Raw genomic sequence first — 22,507 nt, 5'->3', positions numbered from 1 at the left:
ATCTGGGATTTATTTATCTTTTATAATTGAAACTTTGTTGCCTTTAGCGGAGGCCACAGCCCGGCCAGGGCAGGTGGGAAGCTTGGCTTCCTCCATTGCCAGGGCAACCAAGCCTCCTGCTTGCTCCAGCTCTGTGGCTGCCGGCCGCCATCTTGGTTGGGTTAATTTGCATATTGTCGCTCTGACTGGCTGGTGGGCGTGGCTTGGGGGCGTAGTGAAGTTACGGTCAATTTGCATATTTCTCTTTTATTAGATTAGACTAGAGGCCCAGTGCACAAAATTTGTGCACAGGTAGGGTCGCTAGCTGCTGCTGGCTGAGGCCTCCCTTTGCACCTGCCTTGGTCTGACTCCGCCCACTCACCTGCTTCACCATCCTGCCACGGTCTCACTCTTGTCAGGGCCCATTGGGGCTGGCAGTGCGTCCACTGCCGCCCGCTGCCAGCGCTGCATTGCCAACGCCTGCCATGTTTCACACCGCCCCCTGGTGGTCAGCACATGTCTAACTCCCTGTCAGTCGAACTCCCGCTCTTGGGGACAATTTGCATATTTGCCTTTTATTATATAGGATTAGCTAGCAGAAGTCCAAGAAACACTTATTTTTGTTAAGATACCAAAATAATCTTACTTGACAGATTAAAAAGGTTGACAGGTTGACAGGACCACAGGAAAGTATGGTTACTCATTCCCTTTACCAAATGAAATCAAGTGAGAGCACCTCATAGATAGATCCAGAATCAAGCACTCATGTGTCCACTCAGCTCTAGCCTGCTAGCTACATGCTCAAGGCCACAGCAATTAGCACGTGTTCCATGAGAGGAAACTGTCCAGCCCATCAAGGTAGTCTCTAAGTATTAAACAAACAAACAAGGGAGAAACAATTATTACCATTTTGGGTTCTGGCTTCTGGGAACTCTTTCCTGGGATGCTCCTGCTGTTCTTTAACCTTCTTTCTCTTTCCTGTTTTAGTTCTAACTCAAGCTGGTTCCTGGGATAGGTTGGAGAGGAAAAGGATGAACATTTAGAGTTCTGAAATCATTCTAAAAAGAATCCCAAACCCTTTTCTTAAAGCTTAATAATAAAATTTTAATACTTGATTAATAAAAAGTTACCCTATATATGGAAAACTAGTTTTTAAAGTACTAAAATACAATAAAATAAAGCTAGTAACACTAAAATACATACAACATGTTTAGTCTTTCTTAGACTAAGAATCCCAAACCCTTTTCTTAAAGCTTAATAATAAAATTTTAATACTTGATTAATAAAAAGTTACCCTATATATGGACAACTAGGTTTAGGATCTCCCAGTGCCTGAGGTTCACCACTCTGAATGTCAATATTTAATATGAACTCTTAATGAAGAGTTGTGGTCAACTGAATGGCAATTAGTAGGATTTACTGTAATTGAAAGACAGTATTTATAAATTTTCAGCAGATTCAGTATGAAAGCACTGACACTGAAGTCCCATTTCATATGAACGAACTGTCTCTTCCTACAGGTATAGGAGTGAATCCCAGCTACACCTTCAACCACGTGTCCTTAGCAGCTATGTGCATTTCTACCCAACACCCATGTTCTATTTGTTTGAAGTCAGTGATTTTAGCACAGAAACGAGCCTCTGAGAGATAATATGGAAAAGTGAGTTGAGGGCTTGGAGTCAGTGAGAGACAGGCTTTTAAAATTAGAATGTCGCACTTATTAGCTTAATTGTGTGAATCTGGACAAATTTAACCCCTCTAAGCTTTAATTTCATCTGAAAGTGGAGGTAATACGATCACCTATTAATAGGTTTGATGGGGAGATGTTAAGAGAGAATGCATGTGAAGTGCTCAGTGAAGTATTTGGCACACAGTGAGAATTCAAAAAATGCTATTATTAGTGTTATGTTGGCTATTAATTCTCTTACTCTTTTTTGTGTGTCTTGGACCTTGGGTTGTAACTCCCTAATTCTCTGAACACAAAGGATGTCGACAAGATTTTGGGGATGCTGAGGTATGTGAAGCTTTCTGAGTTCTAATGTCAGAGAAAGGCACTGTAGAGACAGAACGGAGATAGCTGGGTCACGAGACCCCCTTCTCCCACTGTCCAGCCTTAGAATTACCACAACCACCCTGTCGATTGCAGCGCCCTCTCTTCACCGCTGCCTTGTGAGCTCCTCCACTTCCAGCTGCAGGCTGTTGATCTTGTCTCCGAAGTCCTGCTTGAAGAGCCGGTTGTCCAGTTCAGCAGACTGGCGGCCTCGCTCGGCCTGGCGCAATCTGGATGTGAGCCACATGAACTTGTGATAAAAAACAAAAGCCACGGTGGGGAGGAAGACCAAGTTCACAGCACAACATAAAACAACCCAAGGAAGAAGGCATGGAGAGACAGAGAGAAGACAAAAATTCTGCAGGACACAGGGGAAGAAAATATGGGGGGAAAAGATGGAGAAGAAACAAATTCTCAAGAAAAGCAAGATGAAGGTGAACCAGGCAGAAGAAAAGTGATTTTCCATTTTTTTTATTCTAGTACTACAGTTTACAGCCATTAGATGATGAACAACAAAACACCACTGTTTAGAAAATCCATATCCAAAGCCAACCTTAAGCACAGTAATTAAAGTTAAATCCACTTTTTTTTGGTTGTTTTTATTTCCTAATTGGTTTGGTACTTTATATTTATTTTATACACACAACTGGAACTTGCAAATGGGCAACTACCTTCTTATATATGGAACTGGAACATTTTCCTGGTCCTTCCCCTAACCCACAAATTGTATTAAACCATTGGACATTATATATCAACCCTTCCCCAGACTTTGGGTTATTATATAAGGAGAAGCCTTTGTTAGAATTTGGCCATCTCTTTCCTTTTCTATTCCTGCCAAGTGGTGTGTAATTGGATAAGCAATTCAGCCCTGGGCCTGCACAGAATTCCTGACCAGATTCTCTGGGAGATTCTGATGAATGTTTTCTTCCATATATTCTATAACTTTGCACCTATAAAGAAGCATGTTCTAAGAGGTGAAATATCCAGGGCCCTATAAAATAGAATTTGGAAGCATATTATGTGTAGTCTCTAAAAATGTTTTATTTTGGTGTTTGGACACTCCTGAATGCTCATAGAAAAGGAAATTTACCACAAAAGTTTGATGAAGATAAAAATAGGTGCAAAATTATAAGAAATAAAATGAGTTGAAGAGCATAGGATCTTCCATGAGGGTTGCTCCTGTGCTCTTTGATTTGACTTTGGTTCAAGTCTACAAGGACCTGTAAAAGCATAAATGAAATCTAGCTTACTCTCTTAATTCTGTTTTTTTTCCAGGAAGGTATGAATTTCAGGGCAGGAAGCAAAGGGATTATTTTTGTCCCAACCTAAGCAGCTGAAATGCTGCAATAACAGAATGAAAAAAGAGAAAAAAAAAAACATTTGCCATGACTTTTTGAAGGGATAAAGGCTTATTTAGCCTGTCCCCCAAAATTCAAAAGCCATTTTTAAAAAAATTACATTATTTATTGGATTATTTACAATGTGGAATCCAGAAAGGGTTAAATCTGTGGTCATTTAGAGAAATAAGCCCTGCTTATTATTGTTTGTGGACACCTACTGGGAATCTTTATTTTTAGACTAAATAATAAGGATTGTTTTTATCATTTATCTATTTCCCACTCTGGAATGATTTCCTAATAATTAGATTGTTAGTTTCCTAGAAACTTTGGCAAATCCCCATCTAAACAAAAAATAACAGAAACTCTTAGGAAAATGTTTCTAGCATGGAATAACAGGCAGGAAACCACCACTCGTGTCAATACCTGGTTGTCTTTACTCCAAAAGGAAAAGCAGGATTTAAAATATGTGTAGTGTATTTTTTCATAGGAGGGGAGTATTTTTATTAAAATTGTTCTCTCTGAACTACCTAAAGAGGGAGTGGAATTGCAAGAAAATGGCAGAGGTAGAAGATGACAAATATTAGGAGGGTTTTTCCAAGCTTCCACATTATTATGCTATTATAAATTACCTAATCGCTAATTTTATCTCTATGTACTTTATAGAAATGTAAGGATGCTGTTTTCCCCACCCCAGGAAGTCACTAAGGCAAAAAAGTTGCAAGCAATATTAGTTATAGAGAATAGAACTGCAGTAAAATACTAAGACTTATCCTGTCTTGGGGATTAAATCTACATAACAAAAGTGAAAAGGGGTCATGGCCTAAGAGACACAGAACTACTTTAGAAGAGTCCAGGCCCATAGTCACCTCTAGTTCATTACATCGCAGTGGTAGAACAGGCTTGTTGATATAGACAATGCATCTAGAATCTGATATTGTCAGGTACTGGGTTGCAAAGCATCAATAATATGTGTACAAAGCTTCAATTCCCTAGGCTTCTTTTTTAAATGGAATATTTATTTATTGGTCAACTCAGAAGTAATTTCTTGAAGTTTATTTGGCATTTAATTGAGAACTTACACTAAATTTTCTAACTCTGGGGAGAAAGTAAAGAAGAAAAAACACAGCCTATATATCAAATTGTTGTTGTTTTTTAAAAGTCCAATAAATTCAAAGTCAATTTTTGGTGATGTTTTATATGAATCAGAGCCCAAATGTAATAGCTTTCAGATTTCTTCCTTTTACAATTCTGTTGTGACATCAGACTTGCGAGGTGACAAGCTGCAAAATGCCTAATGATGTTTGGGGATCAATTTATTTGCTGCACTATTTAAGGCCTTTGCCTGTTTCACCAAATCCTTTTCACTAAATTAAGAAAATAAAAATAAAAATGGAGTGAAAGGGGAATGAGAAAATGAATAAACAGGAAAGAGAAAAATAGCAAGATAATAAGTCAGCATATTTGAAGAGATGTCATTATTTTAATTGTCTGCTTTAAACACCAAGTCAAAAAACCATTGAAAATGAATTTTATACACTTCAAACGCATAATCTATGAACACTAAAATTGATTTGTTGAATCATAAACACATACTTGCTTATGAGCAAGAACTTAGATAATTTCCTGGATAGACGGATATCTTTTTATTTAAAATCAGCCAAACCAGAGGTTTCAAGCTTTTTTATTAATTTGCAAATAACTTTTGAGTTAACATTAATATTCAGTGCCATTCAGGACCCTACTGGTCAAGAATCATCTGAATAAAAGACATCATGCATTCATCCATTCATTCATGCATCTACTAAATGAATGCATTGTAAATGCAAGGCACTGTGACAGATCCAATGAGGGAACTTAAACAACTAGTTAACTAACCTTAAGGAGTTCACACTCTCACTAGAAGATACAATACATATATCAAGGGTATGAGGTAAGGCAGAAATGAGAAGTGTTACAAGCAGTCTGGGGAGGTATGGATATAAGGCCATGGGAGTTCCAAGGGCAGACTTGGCAGATTATTTTTATCTGGGAAGAAGTATTAGAGGAAGCTTTAAAAAAGTCACCTTTGAACCTGAATGTAAAAAAAATGTATCTGAAGAACAAGGAAGTGGGGAGAGGAAGGCATTTCTAATTGGTGGAACTATTAGAAAAGATATGGATGAGAAAAATAGGAAGCATGTCCAGGGACCAGTTGGTAGTTTAGTTTTGCTCAAGTGCAAGGGTGATCAGTGGGGGTAAAGATGGCAACACAGGCTGGCAACAATGAATGACCGTGGCTGTTGTCGCTCATTTGAGCTTGAAGTCTCAGCCATTTCTCTTGGCACTAGGAAGAAAATGGTGTTTTCAAACCAAAAGTGAAACAAAAGAGTAGCATAGGGAGAGGATGTACTTAATGAATGGTGGGTACTAGAGGGAAATAGCTGGTCAGAGAATGAGAATACAAGACTGAAGGACAGAGCTGAAGACAGATTTAAGAGTCATGGGCATGAGGTGACAGTGGAAGCTATAGGACTGTTCAGGAGAAAGGAGAGAAAGGGGTTAAATTTTTTAGCAGGGCCCTCAGTACCCCTGTATCACCTGGCACCAAAGTATTTAATGACTTTAGTGATGAACAATAAAACAGTAGAATCACAAACATATTTGAAAGCCCTTTCATCCTTGTTAAGTATCCCTCCCCTAACACATGGCATTGAAATGGGATTAAGTGAGAGGGTTAGAGTTCTGCTGTTCAAAACAGTCACGAAAGACTAATGTTTTTTATAAACGTTTTCAGCAACATCTTAGACAACACAAACTTTTATCAGCTTTCTCTCTGCGAGCATGCTGATGTTAAGCTGGGAGAATTGAACATACTTTCTGTTTGCCAAATGCATAGTACATTCTCTGCACTTCCAGCACTGTAGGCCCAAAGTGTTTCTAAACAAACTTTACCTTTGTTCAAGTTGTTTAATGGTAGCAGCCATCTGATTGGTCTTCTCTTCCAAGCGACTGTTTAGTTCACTTTTCTGTTTTACTCCTAAGTCTGAACTCTGTTATGGAAAAGAATTATGAGTGATGTATATACAACATAAAATCCTGAAAAAAATCTCACATGCCTTTTGAACCTAATGGTATGTGGGAAATAGAGAAATAGAAATGCTCATATATTTGGGAACTATTTAATTCCCAAGTGTAGAAGAAACAAAAAGCAATGTTTAAAATTAGTAGTGTTATATGCATCTTTTTCACAAAAATCAACACCAGAAGGTTCATCAATTTAGCATATTCCAGTATAAAAGCTAATAGAATATATAACTCAGTTGGTAGGTTAGACTGCAGAATAGAAATTATCTCACAATCTGGAAAGTGGCCATGGCAATGGTCAGATTCCTAAAGTGGTTTATGAGCAGCTAGCCTCAAAATGAGATGCAGCTCTTTCTTCTGGTATTTAAAGTGTGATTCTAAACAAGAGGGGCAAAGGGAAGCCCTGGGATTTTAGAGAGCAGTGAGTCGGTTCCTGTTTCCTTCACCTGCAGCTTAAAGGCAAGTTCGTGTTTGAGAGCCCTGAGGTCATCCAGCTGCTGCCGCAGACACACCAGGGCATCCTGCTTCTCGCAGACGTCCTTCTCCAGCATCTTCATGGCCAGCTCCATCTCCTGCCTCATGCTGATCTGGATCTCCAGTTCTTTCTCAACATCCTGCCCAAAGGTAAAGGAAGTGCTTACTCTCTCTCATCTATGCACAAACCAAAAAATTCCACAGGAAAAGGTACACCAAACTCTCAGGTCTGAATATTCTGACAAAATAGCTATAAGCTCTCATTCAATGCAGAGACATTAATGACAGGAATAATTAGGATAATTACAATAACATTTACTCGGTAATTTACAAATCTGAAGGGCTTAATAGGCCAAAGGTAGTGCTATTTAATATGTCTAAAATACACACACACACACACACACACACACACACACACACACAAATAAATAAAATAAATAAATAAATAAATAAATAAATAAAATACACACATACCTGAGGTACTTCATCAGATATTAAGATAGACAACTGATGTCATGTCTTATTATATAAATATATATATACTAGTGAACATACATATTTATATACCGTTATAGTAGCCAGTACAAAATGAAGCAGTTGTAATTCTCTTCAATTTGGATATTGTTGACATATTCAAGAGCCCAAGAAATAAAAAAGATACTGTGGGTTCCCAGGGTAACATTCAATTACTGTGAATAGTCAATATGGCTAACTTAATTTTTAGATTCACTTAACATGAGCCTCTTTTTGTTCCAACCATTATTACTGTAACATTATTTGGATGATCAAAGCTATAAACTCCTGAGGTTCTTCTGCATTCAGGCTATCCCAAGGCACAGCTAGGACCTTGCCTACTTGCTTTTTTTCTTTCCTTATTTATTTATTTACTCACTTAAATATATTTTATTGATTTTTTGCAGAGAGGAAGGGAGAGAGATAGAGTTAGAAACATCAATGAGAGAGAAACATCAATCAGCTGCCTCCTGCATACCTCCTACTGGGGATGTGCCCACAACCAAGGTACACGCCCTTGACCGGAATCAAACCTGGGACCCTTCAGTCCACAGGCTGATGCTCTATTCACTGAGCCAAACCGGTTACGACTTCTTTCCTTTTTTAACATTTATCTTATTGTGACATAAGGATGTGGAAAATTTTGTGTAAAATTTTTATCACATGCTGCTTAACTGAGGCACTCCTCTAACATGGTTAGCATAACAGAAATTGGATTAGACTGCTTTTTATAAAGTTGCCATATATTATTTGTAGGAGCTTCCCTGTAGAAAGTATTTTGAGATCCAATTCACAAACACATAGAAGGAAAATGATAATTATTTCAAGGATGTCAAAACAGTATTATTTTCTCAGAAAATCTGAGATTCTGTTTTATACACTATTAGTGTATAAGGCTCACTCCTTATTTTCAGCCTTTTCCTTATTGTTAGAGACACTACTGGGGTGGTGGTGGTGGATTCTTTTGTTTGTCATACTATCTAAATTGCAGGAAGAATTAATATATTAATACCAGGGGTGTATTAGTACACTAATACTTGGATAAAATGCAGTTCAAGAATATTACTCCTTATTATACATTCTCATATGTATTTTTTTCATAATACATATGAGTCTCAAAATATTTTAAGACTAACACTGATGACGCATCTTTCTATTTATGTATAAGAACAAGAATAAATTAGAAGTAACAGCTAAAAATAAAAGAATACAATTCTACATTAATGGCTCTTAGTGATGAGGCGAGAAGCTGCCCCCTCCAAGGAGACATATCAGAATCTTCACAGGAGTGATGACTGAGGTGGGGAGAAGGGAGTGCTGAGTTTATAAAGTAGTTACTATATACCTAATGTTTTTGCAATACAAACTATAAAAGCAAGTAAATAAAGATTGCAAAATCTTATTTGCAGTTGAGAATACTCAGAAAATGGACTGAGAAAGCATTATAGGGAATATGGGTTAACAAGAGTGAGAAAACAGTTTATAGGATGCATAAAAATGTGTCAGTACACTACTGCTATTCCTGGCCTTGGTCTAAGACAAACCCCTAAGCAAGCTGTTACATTCTGCCAGTCTTCTGAATTATCAGAATGTAAATGAAGTTTACCAGTCGCAATTGTGTCTCCTCCTTTAAATGCTTTCTTGCTTCACTTAGTGCTTGCCCTTCTGAAGTTCTGTCTTGCTTAGGAGCCTTGAAATGATAAATAAAACAGTACATTTTTAAGGATAAAGAATTTATACAGTTAGCTAACACCAGCACTCCTATTTATTAAGAGAAAATGATCAAACCTAAGCAGATACAACAATGAATAAAGACAACAAAAAAATTGAAGAGGGTTAGTAACTTACAAATTCTTAAGCTGAATTGAGGATTTCTTTCTATTTTGTTTAAAGTCTTTAGATAGTTTACCAAACCAAGTAGTAGAAGTTTTAAAAATCAGCCTCTAAAAACAAAACAGTATTCACTGTCAACTATGAATTGGGCCAAATGTTCAATTGGGAATATATTCCTTTTCCAGAGATCTTACATCTGGTATCTCTAACCATCCAGAGAGATCACAGCTAAAAATAAGAAAGTCATCAGAAAATTCTTCTGAGCGGTCACAGTTGTTTTCACAAAGTCCATGCATTAAAGTCAAAAGTTACTCTTAGAAAACGACTTTGTTCCTCACTCAGCCTAGTTACTTTTTAGGAACCATTTTAGTAACTGGGTGTTTGAGTTCCTAGGTTAGAAGCATGAGGATACAAGGGAACAGGAAGACCTTCCTAGAGATAACAATACTACTGAAGAAATGCCAACAAAATCATGAAAGACAGAAAATTACACCCACAGCCATCTGGGAATATTTAGGTACAGGTGCTAGAAGCTCTATCAACCTCAACAGCTCCCTAAAGTAGCACCACTATAATTTAGTGCAGAATTGCCAATGTGGATAGTTCTGATCTTCAGTCATCAATGAGCTAAACCTGTTACATTACATCCTCTACTTAAGAAGGCTTATAATTGTACAATATATAAAAGGCTTGCAACGTATCTGTTTAGACATATATAAAAACTTTGATCCTTTACGAAATTAAGTTATTTAGAAGGTTCATTAACAAAGAAACTCTTTCCCAGTGGTATCATATAAACACTTCTTACAAAACAGTAAAATGGTCTAAAATAATGGTACATTTAATATAGCAAATCTAACACTTAAACACAGCACAAATCTTTAGTACATAAAAACAAGAAACTGAATTAGACTGTTTCAGATGTAGATGGCGGTGAAGCCAAGGAGCATCTGTAAAAGGAACACCACCCTCCCCTAACCTTCACTGTTCCCCAGTTTTGCGTGAAGCCGCAGTAAAAACAGTTTGATATTATGTGAATGCTTGTTGCTTCCAAACACTCCTCTAGAGGCTCCCCCACCAACACTGACACTCTCTCCAGGAATATTTTATAAATCTAGTAAGATTACCTTCCGATTGGATTCCAGTATGTAGGAGCTTTCCTCTTTAACTCGCTCCATTTCTTCTTGCAAGGTAATAATCCTATTGTTTGCAACTGCAAGCTGTTGATAAAATTAGAAAAAAATAATCTTTTATCTTTCTTTTATTAACCAGGATAGGAGAATTCATGATCTGCTAGGCCATGATTTTTCAGGATTAGCTATTCTTAGAAGAAAAGAAAGCTATTTATAACCCCATTAAAATGTCCTTATAAGGAACTTAGAAGAAATATTTTGAAAGTAGCTTAGATTCAAATTTAAAATATCTCCTTTTGCTGCTCTTTGTGTAAACTTTATTTCAGTACCAAAATGTTAATATCATTTACCTTAAGGGTGTCCTCATGGATAATTTATATTAATTACAACACCCATTTCTAAAGCATTTAAGAGGTCACCTCATGCCTTGGGATCCATCTTATGAATCCTCCATTAGACTTTTTACAAGAGTAAAGAAATGAGCTCCTAAGTTCTTGAAGATGCCATTAAGCACTTAAGAGAGTTTTCATTTCAGCACCTAAAAAGATAAGGTGATGTGATTAGCAGAATGCAGCTAAGGGGAAACACTGTTATCCTCATTCTGCAGGAGGGAAAAGTCCAGTGGGAACACTTTATCCTTCTCTGTACCTACTGACCTGTATTCTCCACAGAGAAAGTGAAGGGGTCTAAATGAGGCTGGGAACGGAAATGGGCAGACTCCTCCTGGCCAGGCCTGGACCGCTTTTTATTATCTCTGCACTGGCAGTGGGGTAGGTTCTGTTTGGTTCCTGTTCTAACATGTGAGGACAGGGGAGCTAGGCTCAGGCATGCTTTCTAGAGGCAAGTCTGGAAGCCCATTTCTCCGTCTGCTTCATGACCTGATGGAGCATGAAGAAGTAACTCTGGTCTAGAGCCAAGTGCACCCTCAGACAGCTTCTGCCAAGGTCTCAGCATCAGAGAAAATGTTAGGAGATGATGACTGCAGATCCAAATGGGCTTTCTAAATCAGCTGCACAACAGAGTGCATGTTTATATACCGTTACCTGCTTAATTCTTCTCATTTTGTTATGTTGGCTCAGAACTCAGGAGGCAAAAAGTCTGTTTTTTTACTTTTAACACTCGTCCTCTTAAATCCAAAATAGATGGACATGAGAAAAGGCAGGCCTCATTAGCTTTCTCTGCTCTTTATTAAGTGTATACACAATGCTTACCTCTCTCTACGGTAAACGTTCAAAGTTTCAAGAAAATAAACCTTATTGGTAAAACAATTAAGTCAATGAATAAATAAATTACTATATTTAGTAAAATAAATCTAGATCAGGAGGATAATCTTGTGACTGAGGGAATAAAATTAACAAGTATGTTTATACTAAGTGCCTGTGATGTGTCAGGCACTGGTCTAGGCCCTTATGTATTAAATCATTTAATTTGCACAAAAATCTTATTGTTCTTATCATCCCCATTTTACAGATAAGCTAACCAAGAAATAGAATAGAGGCTTAAGTAATCTGCCCAGGATTAGAAAGCCAGAGTTGGGACATGAACTCAAGTAGTCTAGCTCTAGAGCGCATGCTTAGTTGTTATGCTACAGTGCCTCAATATAATAGCAGTAGAATCACAGTACAGAATTTCTGTGCAGAATATTTTGAAAGCCTGGTGGGATCAAATTCTAAAGGCCATATCCATAAATTAGAGTTTTAATATAATTTAAGAATCTGTACTAAAAAATGAAGCCCACAGAGCTGAGTAATAAGGAGGTGTTATTTTTTTTAAAATTAAATTTATTCGGATAACACTGGTTCATGAAACCATACAGGTTTCATGTGTACAACTCAACAAAACATCATGTGCACACTGCATCGTGAATAAGAAAGGTGTTTTAAAGTTGTAACAATGAAAATGTTTGTCCTGGAAAAAAAGATTACAGCATTTCCTAGTTACTATTTTAACTTGGTTTTATTGAAATCATATTTACCCCACTGCAGAATAGTTAGAAACAGAGAAGGTAAAAAAGTCTTTGCCACCTGGAAAATTTTATTTAAGGTTTTAAAAAGAAACATCTAATGCCACTGGGGGGTGGGGGTGGTGGTGGGAAATGTAGCTTAGACTTTGGTAGGTTAGGGAAAAATATATTAATCAGAAGTGAAACATGAACTTATTTTTCTCTTTTTATTTAGGAACTTTACTAAAAGTTTTCACATATGTATTCTTATCTGATCTCTAGAGAAATTGTGAGGCTGAAAGGGGAAGTGTAAATACTCTCATCTGCTAGCGAGGGAACTGCGCCTTTGGAAGTCAAGTGACTGACTTGTGCAGCAGCACATGACATGCGGCACGTCATGTAAGCAGGGGTCACTGGTCTTCTGACCAGTGCTCTTTGTGTTATCTACTCACCACCCATGGAGAAGATCAGGCCTGTGAAGGTGGGGAGCTGCCAATCTGGCACACATAAATCAATGCCTGGCACATACGAATCTTTGTCTACCTCTAGCACCGAAAATGTTTGCTGAATGAATAAATGGTGAATATCAGGCTATATGCTAAACATGAACTCTAGGCTAGTTCAGACAAAACAAAAGAAAGCAAGATATTTGATCAGCCTAGGTTCTAGGCCAGTAGTCCAACTGTACAACTGAGACCCCTGACATAAGCCAGCTGGCCATTCTTAGCCACAACAAAGAGTTATGTTCTATATTAGACATTATCTGAAAAGTCAAGTCCTTTATTTCCATGGCTCCAGGGAAATTACTTGCCACTAATGCACATTACTAAATTCTATAACTCAATCAAAGAATTTCCAAAACACTTACTTCCTCTGTCAGTTTAGTGTTCGATTTTTCTAGTGCATCCACTTTTGCCTGAAGGTTGTTTACAGTAGCACTATCAAGAGAAGAAAAAACATAATGGTTTCTTTTGAGAAATAGAACAATATCCTGTACGTCCTTTTAAACATCCATCACACTTTTCATTGTAATGCCCATGATTTTTTATAGACTTGCAAGCTCCAAGATAACTTACACGGGGGGCTATGTCTTAGCAGCTTCATCATTGGCATTGAAGTTTGTTTTTAATAAGGACTGGTTGAATGAAATAAAAGAATAAATGCACTATACAGTAGACTTTAAGTTTTACTTCTGTATAGGGTACCCCAAAAAATGTATACACGCTTATAGCTGATAGATCAATGTTTCTTTCTTTTTAGATTTAACCCATAGGAATTAATAATTATTCAAAGTGCGTATACATTTTTTTGAAACCCTGTATAATAATAGGCTGCATGAATTAAATGCTTACCACACACCAAACACTCTTCAAATGATTTTACTTGCATCATTTCATTTACTCCTTTCCACTACCCTATGCATTAGGTATCCCCAATTACAGAGAGAAACTAAGGCATGGAAAGAGGAAATTAATAGTGTCACACTTATATTTCATTGTCAATTATAACCATACCTTTGCTTAACTAACATCTCCATAGTTCACTGTAATCATTATTAGCTCTTACATTGAGTTTGCACTTAAATTGAGTTTTCTAGCTGGAACCAAGACAATATAAATTGATATTGATATAATCACATTATGGTCTTTATTTAAATTAAAATGATTCTTTCATAAGGAAAACTATAAATAAGATAATAATAGATATGTTAATTCTCCTTAATTATTTGACAGTTTTTAGAATAGGGATGGGAAACCTTTTTTCTGCCAAGAGCCATTTGGATATTTATAACATCATTCACGGGCCATCCAAAATTACCAACTTAAAAATTAGTCTGCTATATTTGGTCAAACATTTAATTAACACACCCCTAATGCCTTGGCATGGCCAGACCAAATGATTTCACGGGCCTTATATGGCTCGCAGGCCTTATATAGCCCTCAAGCCAGATGTTCCCCATCCCTGCTTTAGAACATAAATGTACTACTTGAGAAAACAAGGAAATTTTTGTCTTATCTCCTCAGTGGAGAGAAGACTGTTTCAAGTTCTGGAGAGTTCTTAAAAAGTACTTAGTGAGTACTTTGTAAATTAATGGTAGTGATGGTGAAGACAGGGTAAATTAATACTATCAATTTAATATATAAGTGAGAAATACAAGGGATCAATGAGATATGATTAATCTAAAGATACTAAGGCAATGAGTAGTTTACTCAAGATTAGTCCTGAAATATGTGGTTGGATCAAAAGGGCCAATTTCAACTGTAAACGGTAGGTACTCAAGTCATAATTTCATTCATCGTTGTTTTGATGCTGTAGGAACTTAACTCCTGTTTATATCAATTAGCATATGGTAAAACTGGTTTTGTTATACATTGTTTTGCTTAAAGTCACAGAACCTATCAATGATGTTAAATGAGGACTTACCATATATCACATATTTAAGAATCTTAACAATGTATGTATTTAATCACTAGAAGTATAATTACATACTAATCTTATTACTGCCTTTCACTAAAGGTCACCAAAACAATTAAATGCCATTTCTCCAGTGTCTAGCTAAGTGGCTGGCAAGCAGGAATTCTACATACATTTGTTCAGTATTATCTCAATTTATCCTCACTGCTCACCAGTTTACCCTTCCCTTCCCTTGTAACAAACACCCCAGTAAAGTAATAATATTTATTCATTCTTTACTTCAGATGTCTGTTGAGTTCTTCTACATAGTTTTTCTGATCCAGAATTGCAGTAATCTGGCCATCTCTGGAGGAAAAGGGGGAAAGAGAGAGAAAATAGAAATAAAATAAATAATATTAGAAATATCAAGATCCCCATTCCCCCAGTCTTTTCATAAAACATAGGAAGGAAATTGTGGCATAGATACTCAATCAGAAGACAGACCTGATGTATAATCCCCTCGACATCAACAAGAAAGACTTGAAGGTTAAAAAAATTAAAAAAGACACGCAAAACTCCATATTAATCAAGCCCTTGTTATAGCTTACACACATCATAACTTAGGTAATAGATATAACATTACAATCTGTCAGAGGTATTTAAAGAATAAACATTTTCTTCTCTCAGCTGACAGATTTTTTTAGCTTCACTAGTTTTATAACAATTTTCCATTTGTTGTAGGAATTGAATTAAGCTTCCTCTGGTGTAATAGTTGTTCTCAAAGGATATATATTTGCCTTTAAATGTCATTTGAATTTCAAAATGAATGGTATAAAAAGGTTTTCATAAAGATCAAGGGTTTATTATCACATGAAAAAATAAAGTGTGAAAAGGGAGGTTTACTTTTCAAACCAACTAATCTATAACAGGCAAAATTAAACAGCTAGACTTTTCAACTGAAGGTAAAATCAAGGTCACAGACCTCTACAACTACTTAACAAGCCATATAATCTTAGCTCAATGTCCAAGGTTGAAAACTTCAAAATAATTATGCTTTCAACTGCTAAATTTATAAGAGGCATAAGGTGTGCTTTTGATCTCCAATTTCTAAGTAGTATATGAATCTTTTAAAAAACTTTTTATCGTGAAATAATTATAGATTTACAAGAGTTGTAAAAGTAGCACAGTTCCCATATACTCCCCTTTAATATTAACATTTTACATAACCCCACGATGCATATTTAATATTGTAAATTTTAAGCAAACCGAGAATGTAATCCTTCTCATCAAGAAAGACCATATTTTCAAACACTATCTGCAGAGATGGAGCATTGGGCTCATCTTATAAAATTTTTCATTCTGTTTTCCCCTAAACCACACAGCAGGAAAATCACTTTAATTACAACCCCTTTTAGGGTTTAGCAGACACAACAGACAGTTTTGGCAAGATGCTATTAAAGCTAAACCACTAGAAATTCTTCGGCAAGTCTGATAAAAAGTAGTATTGTTGTAAACTTTAAATATTATCAAAGAACATTAAATAAGAAAGAAACCTAATTTTCTTTGTACATACCCTTCACTACCTTTACTGCTGTTCCCATCCTTGAGGTACATTGAAAAGTCTATAACTCCAACCTACAGAGAGAATTTTCAGAATTTAATATAAAATTAGATTTTTTTTCTCCAAGGCATAACACATCTCATTCTAGATACTCAAAACAGTTATATAGTCATGACAATTACTAAAAATTTTAAATGACATTTTAATGTTTACTTTTATTATAATCAAGAATTGATAAGGGCTCTAAGTAAAGACTCAGGTTAAGTCAATAGGACTAGAAGCCCAGATAAGACTAAGAAAGTCAACAGAATACTTAATATGAATTTGAGGTTTAAAGTTTCTCTTTTGTTTATTTCAAGTATTCTGCTACAGAACCACTATGTTCACTTTTAGAAATAACTTTTAAAATTATAGTTACAATAATAATGTGTATCCCCTTTAGAAGTTTTAGAAAATACAGATAAGCAAAAGGAATAATACAAGACACCCACAGTCCCAACCAACTGAAGATGATCACTGTGACATTCTGGTATCTATTCTTCCACATTTTCATTGGTGTATGTCTACATTTTTCAAGATTGCTATTTTATCATTCAGCTTATTTCTTTTTTAAAATCCACATCAAAATATCATACTTCCTGTTCTCTATTTTCTCAGTGTAAAATGTAACAGAAATTCACTGTAGTATTTCATACAGAAGGGGTGAGAGAGATAGTCATAGTGAAAGCAGCAGGTTTACTTATTGGGCAATGAATTTGTGCCAGGCCCTGTAAGTACATTACATGTACTCACTCCTTTATTCCTCACAATATCACTACGAAACAGAGACTGCATTTCTTATCCCCATATTACAGATAAGGAATCTGAAGCACCAAGAAACTTTGTAACTACAAAATATATTCAGCTAGAAAATGAAGCTGGAATCTCAACATAAACAGTTTGGGTTCAGAGCCTTCACTCTTAACTACCATGTTAAACTTACTTTTAGTATTTAGCCTGTGTATATACTTTAGCCTGTATATGTATATTTTAGCCTGCGCAAAATATTTTTAACAGGGATCACAGTCAAAATAAGAATTTGAAAAACATTTAGAATGCATAAATGAGCCAAGTTGGAAGGTAAAAAACTAATTTTTCTCTCTCTCTCTCTCTCTCTCTCTCTCTCTCTCTCTCACACACACACACACACACACCTAAAAAACTAATTTTTTTATATGCACATCAAAATAAAAGGAAATCATATATGTATGACTTAAAGAATTTCCCTTAATTTGGTTGGTATAATCTGATCAGTCCAAATTCTGAGATAAGGGAACTCAGAGTGACACACTTGGTAACTGAGTACTTTTTCATACCTGAGAGTCCAAATCTTCTCCTTTCATACAGAAATTGGCATCAATGACATTCAGACCCACCAAAAGACCAGCAATTATGGCTCCTTCTTCTTCCATCATGAGCGCATTTGGTTCATAGAATTCACTGTAAGAGAGATTCATGGAATGTTCTATTGTAATAAAACCTCAAGAACCAATGATGTAATCATGAGACAAGGAGGGAAACACTTGCCTCACGGTTGAATGTAGTCATTTATGATAATAGCAAAAGAGTGAAAAAATGGATTGGATACTTTATTTAGAAGATAGATGCATGAGGAGACTCTAGATAATAAATAGTCCAGCTGAAAGAAAAGTGATCAGAATGGTATTTTCATTGAAATGAGTATTCATGCTTTTCCCACATATTTGTACTTGTGAACAGAAATTCATTTTAATGTAGACCGGTTTATCCATTTTTTTCCCCTCTATATGTAGAAATTTTTGTCTTATGTCTTCTTCCAAAAATTTTATTGTTCTCTTTCTCATTTTATCTATGATCCATCTAGAGAAACGTTTTTATGTGTGTTGTATTTGGATTTAATATTACATGTCAATTTCCTGTCTTATTGAACCTAGGTGCATGCCAAGGTGTCAAAAGCCCTTCCTGGCCCTAGCTGGTTTGGCTCAGTGGATAGAGCGTTGGCCTGCGGACTGAAGGGTCCCGGGTTCGATTCCAGTCAAGGGCACATGCCTGGGTTGTGGGCTCGATCCCCAGTGGGGGATGTGTAGGAGGCAGCTGATCAATAATTCTCTCTCATCATTGATGTTTCTATCTCTCTCTCCCTCGCTTCCTCTCTGAAATAAAATTATATTTTAAAAAAAAACAACCGCTTCCTGTTTTCTGGAGGTGTTAAGTTTTGGACTGCCCTGCAAAGCCATATATATGCCACAGTGACAGACAATACATGTATGTAAAAACACTTATTCCTGAGTATGTGTGTGTGAGGTGTGGGAGAAGGTATCAGTTGAACTATGTGGAATTGTTATGAACCATTTGTTTCTGATGTACAAAAATGATAAATTTTATATAATTTGACCTTATATGATGAAGAATGTAGCAAAATCCAACAAGATGTTCATACCTGAGAAGTTCCTTTTTATTGATCAAAGCTTTCATATATTCTGAAAGTTTCTTTTGCATTAATGCCAATCGAAGCCAGGCTCTTCCTCTGCCTACTGGTGTCCTATAATACAGAAACCAAACAACTGAAAGTAGCAGAAATAGGGATCACAGTGGGACAGATTTCACTTACTCTTGCTAGTGGTCCCCCAGCAGAACATGCACAATGAGGTGCTTCTCACAACTTCTCCTATGAGATCCTTTGTGAGGGTTAGAGGGACCCAGAGGGTGTGTTTGGGACAAATGCTCTGGTGAAGAATTAATTACTGAATGAGACCACCATCTGAAGGCAAGACCTCTGGGAGGCTCAACCGAAAATGTTCCATCAGATTAGTACTAGTAGAGCTTCATAAATTTAGTATGGATCATATCGGTACCCAAATAATAATAATGTGGACACAGGCCACTTAGACTTCCATCTGATTATAATTAAACCAATCTAATACTCTTTTTCAAGTTCCAAGGTAGGTTCCGGGTGTCAGTTCCTAAGGTTCACTTGAGAACTGTTTTAATCTTGGTTTTCAAACTCCATCAGACACATTCTTTTTCTTAAGTCAAGTCCAGTATGCCACCTCCCTTGATCTAATTTCTTGAAATTCACTAATTTCAACAAGTGCATTAAAAATAAATAAGAACATGTTTGGTATTTGAACATGAAGACAATCTCTCTCAGATTAATAATAACAATTACCCCTCAGACATACTTCTCTTAATATTTTACATTTCCAGTTCTCTCAAAACAGTGCCTATTTGTAGCAACAGTATGCATTTTAGATAGTTATGAAATAAATTATCATGATCATCATTATCTTAGTCCCACTCTTCAAGGGGATAGTTAGTAAGAATGTTTCCCCTGACAAACAGAATCCAACCTTACACTTACTTAAGTCCAGGAAGATCTTTAACACTTGCTGTTATCTCTGCAGCTTCCGGAACAAGCTTTTCTACCAGTTCTAGAGGCCCCCAGAAGGATTTATTTTGTCCAAGAAAAGTTTTCTTAGCTATAAGGATATAAAATCATAGCAGTATTTTAATATTCTTTACAACATAAACATGCCCTCAACACACAAACATACACTTCCCATCTATTCAATGCTCTTTTTTGGGAACAAATCCTAGATCGCCAGATATTTCTGCAATTATTCATGCTTTCAGAATCTGTAACATTTTATGAAAATCAAAATCTCCTACTTTCCAAGACTTAGTCCTTCCTCTTTCAGGAAGAATTTGTGGACTAGCTCTATAATATAACAAGACATTTTAATACTTAAAGTATTATTACTATATTTAATACTTTAATAGTACTTAAAGCTGTGCGATATAATGAAGAAAACAGTACAATAGGGAAGAATATATACTCCAGAAACAGGTATCAAATATTGGGGAGGTATGAGAAGCCAAGGTGAACAGGACCAGGTCCTGTGTTAAAAAGCTTGTGGTTAAGTGGGAGAAGCATGGAAGCAGAGTCAGAAGACCTAGTTCTAGCACATGCTCCGCCCCACTCACTGTGGGACTATGGGAAGGTCACATCCCATTCCAGTCCCTTCTGCAACCTGTCAAACACAACTGCCAGGCTGGACTAGATACTTGTAAGGGCCCTTCCAGCTCTAGCATTTAATGATCTGTGTTTTCTAAGCCCTGTAAGTCCTTGAAGTCAACCATATGCCTGCATCCATATAAAATGCATTCCAGTGGATTAATATTAATTCAAGCCTTTTATTCTTTGACTCCAGAAAGAATGCTTTTCTTCTTGAATGTGCATTGTTAGGAAGCAGCTGACTGCACATTGGCACACTGAGGCCATGCCTACCTTTTAAGCCGTGTTTCAGGCAGTGCTCCATCACCACGAAGAACTGCTGGAGAGGTGCGTAGTCAGAGTCCAGTGTTCTCCCCAGGTTCAGAGCTGATTCAATCAAACCCTTAATGCTCAGCTTGGCCATGTTCATCAGGTTCATGCGTTCATTAGCCATGAGATAATTCGGATCTGCAGCCAAAGGAGATGAAAATGATGTCTGGTTACTGGAAATAGTGCATTTTAAAATTCACTATAATTCCACGGTGTTGATTTTTGCATTGATGGTGCAAAAGAAATGGTGGATAAAACTGTTATTGTCTTGGCAAGAATCAAGGCAGTAGCAACAAATTATACTATTAATTGTTGTACTCTTCTCTGTCATATACTTGTTGTTAAAAAAAATAGTCAGTTTCCCTTAGGAATATCCTTGATGAAACAGTAAAAATTATTTTATCAAATTTTGAACTTTGAATACAGTCTTTTCATATTTTCCCTACTGCCTCTGCCACCACCCTAACCTGGGCGCCCATCGCAGCACGCTATTCCACAACTTTCACTGGTCTGCTTCCGCTCTTGCCCTGTCCCCCTTATTTTCTACACAATTTGTGAAGTGCTTTAAAAAAAAAAACAATGAGAAAGAAGTAAAGTACTTAAAGTTTGTTCCAAATATACTATTTGCATTATTAGTATTAATACTAATTATCATCATTATTTAAACTAAGCATTATTAAATAAACTAAAAATAATTAACATTATTAGTGCAATGCAGTATTAGAACTTAACCAATCTGCAAATTTTTAAAGACTCAGAATAGAGTGTGTGGCTCTCATCAACCAGACAGATAAACTATGTGAGGAAAGGGACTAAGTACCATATTTTATCAACAGAATCCAGAACAATCCAGACTTTATTCACTGGTGTGTATTCTGTGTCAGGTACTGTGGGCTGCTTCTTATAATTTTGGTCTCAATTCTTCCTTACAACATGCTTACAATAATGCAAATAGTATATTTGGAACAAACTTTAAGTACTTTACTTCTTTCTCATTGGTTTTATTTTTTAAAGCACTTCACAAATTGTGTACAGAATAAGGGGGACGGGGCAAGAGCAGTTACCAACAGCACCAATTTTCAAGAAGGAGAATGAGGCCTCGGGAGTACAGGGGCTGGCTCTGTGGACAGCTGGTAATAGATGACAGAACCAGAGTGTAGATCCCGTTTCCCCAACTCCAACCCTGTGCTCATGACCACTATTATCCACTTACCCATGAATCAATGACTCCAAACAATATTTATCCTTCTCTCCTGCTGACCATTCTTTTACATGATTATCTTATTTAATTCTTATGACTGTCATTTAAGTAGTATCCCTTCTTTTCAGGTGGTAAAGCAGGCCCTTAACAGTTAAGTGGTCCAAGGCCAAAGTTCATAGGTGGCAGAATTTGGACCTGGATCTGATAAGAAAGTTAATACCCTTTCCACTATATATATCCCCAAATAGCAAATATACCAAATTTCTATAAAAGGCTTAAAGACCTATGAAATATTTTAACTCTTCTTAGGAAGACAAAAAGTACTGATAAATCTATACAAACAAGCCACAACACAAAACAGACATTATTTTATTTAAACTGTCCCAAGCAATTTTCTTTACACAATGTTTTTTTTTCTTCACACATTGTTTTCAATTATATTTACTTTCACAGTTAAATGAGCAGAATCAAATAGCCAAATTCTAAGCTAATCTCCATTAAGTTTAAGGACTTACTATAGGTTTACAATTCCAACTATACAAATTGTGGTTTACTGTAGTGTTTTCTATGGTAATACTTTCATTTTTTAATTGATTTCAGAGAGACAAGGGGGAGGGAGAAAGAGATAGAAACATCAATGATGAGAGACAATCATTGATTGGCTGCCTCCTGCATGTCTCTT

The 22,507-nt window shown here is 36.3% G+C and overlaps 1 protein-coding gene across 13 annotated transcripts in view; it reads right to left on the bottom strand.

Annotated features, from left to right (window-relative positions):
* RUFY3 (RUN and FYVE domain containing 3) overlaps positions 1–22,507 on the bottom strand; it is a 61,431-nt gene that overhangs the window by 9,726 nt on the left and 29,198 nt on the right. For 4 of the 13 annotated variants that reach the window (XM_014529487.1, XM_014529490.1, XM_014529489.1 and 1 more), the window contains 13 exons: positions 20,589–20,762; positions 19,662–19,779; positions 18,741–18,842; positions 17,638–17,761; positions 16,295–16,356; positions 15,022–15,087; positions 13,196–13,265; positions 10,380–10,472; positions 9,026–9,109; positions 6,879–7,046; positions 6,301–6,398; positions 2,103–2,279; positions 886–985 (listed from right to left, as the gene is read on the bottom strand). In XM_014529487.1, the coding sequence (XP_014384973.1) occupies positions 886–985; positions 2,103–2,279; positions 6,301–6,398; positions 6,879–7,046; positions 9,026–9,109; positions 10,380–10,472; positions 13,196–13,265; positions 15,022–15,087; positions 16,295–16,356; positions 17,638–17,761; positions 18,741–18,842; positions 19,662–19,779; positions 20,589–20,762 (1,436 nt within the window). Of the gene's footprint in view, positions 1–885; positions 986–2,102; positions 2,280–2,484; positions 4,734–6,300; positions 6,399–6,878; positions 7,047–9,025; positions 9,110–10,379; positions 10,473–13,195; positions 13,266–15,021; positions 15,088–16,294; positions 16,357–17,637; positions 17,762–18,740; positions 18,843–19,661; positions 19,780–20,588; positions 20,763–22,507 lie in introns of those variants that run through there. The other 9 variants (XM_005881618.2, XM_005881617.2, XM_005881623.2 and 6 more) reach the window with 7 other exon arrangements.

This window comes from Myotis brandtii, unplaced genomic scaffold (assembly GCF_000412655.1).
Source record: "Myotis brandtii unplaced genomic scaffold, ASM41265v1 scaffold681, whole genome shotgun sequence".
Taxonomy (NCBI): domain Eukaryota; kingdom Metazoa; phylum Chordata; class Mammalia; order Chiroptera; family Vespertilionidae; genus Myotis; species Myotis brandtii.
The sequence above is the reverse complement of the archived record's forward strand: the minus strand, read 5'-3'. Positions and strand labels throughout refer to the sequence as shown.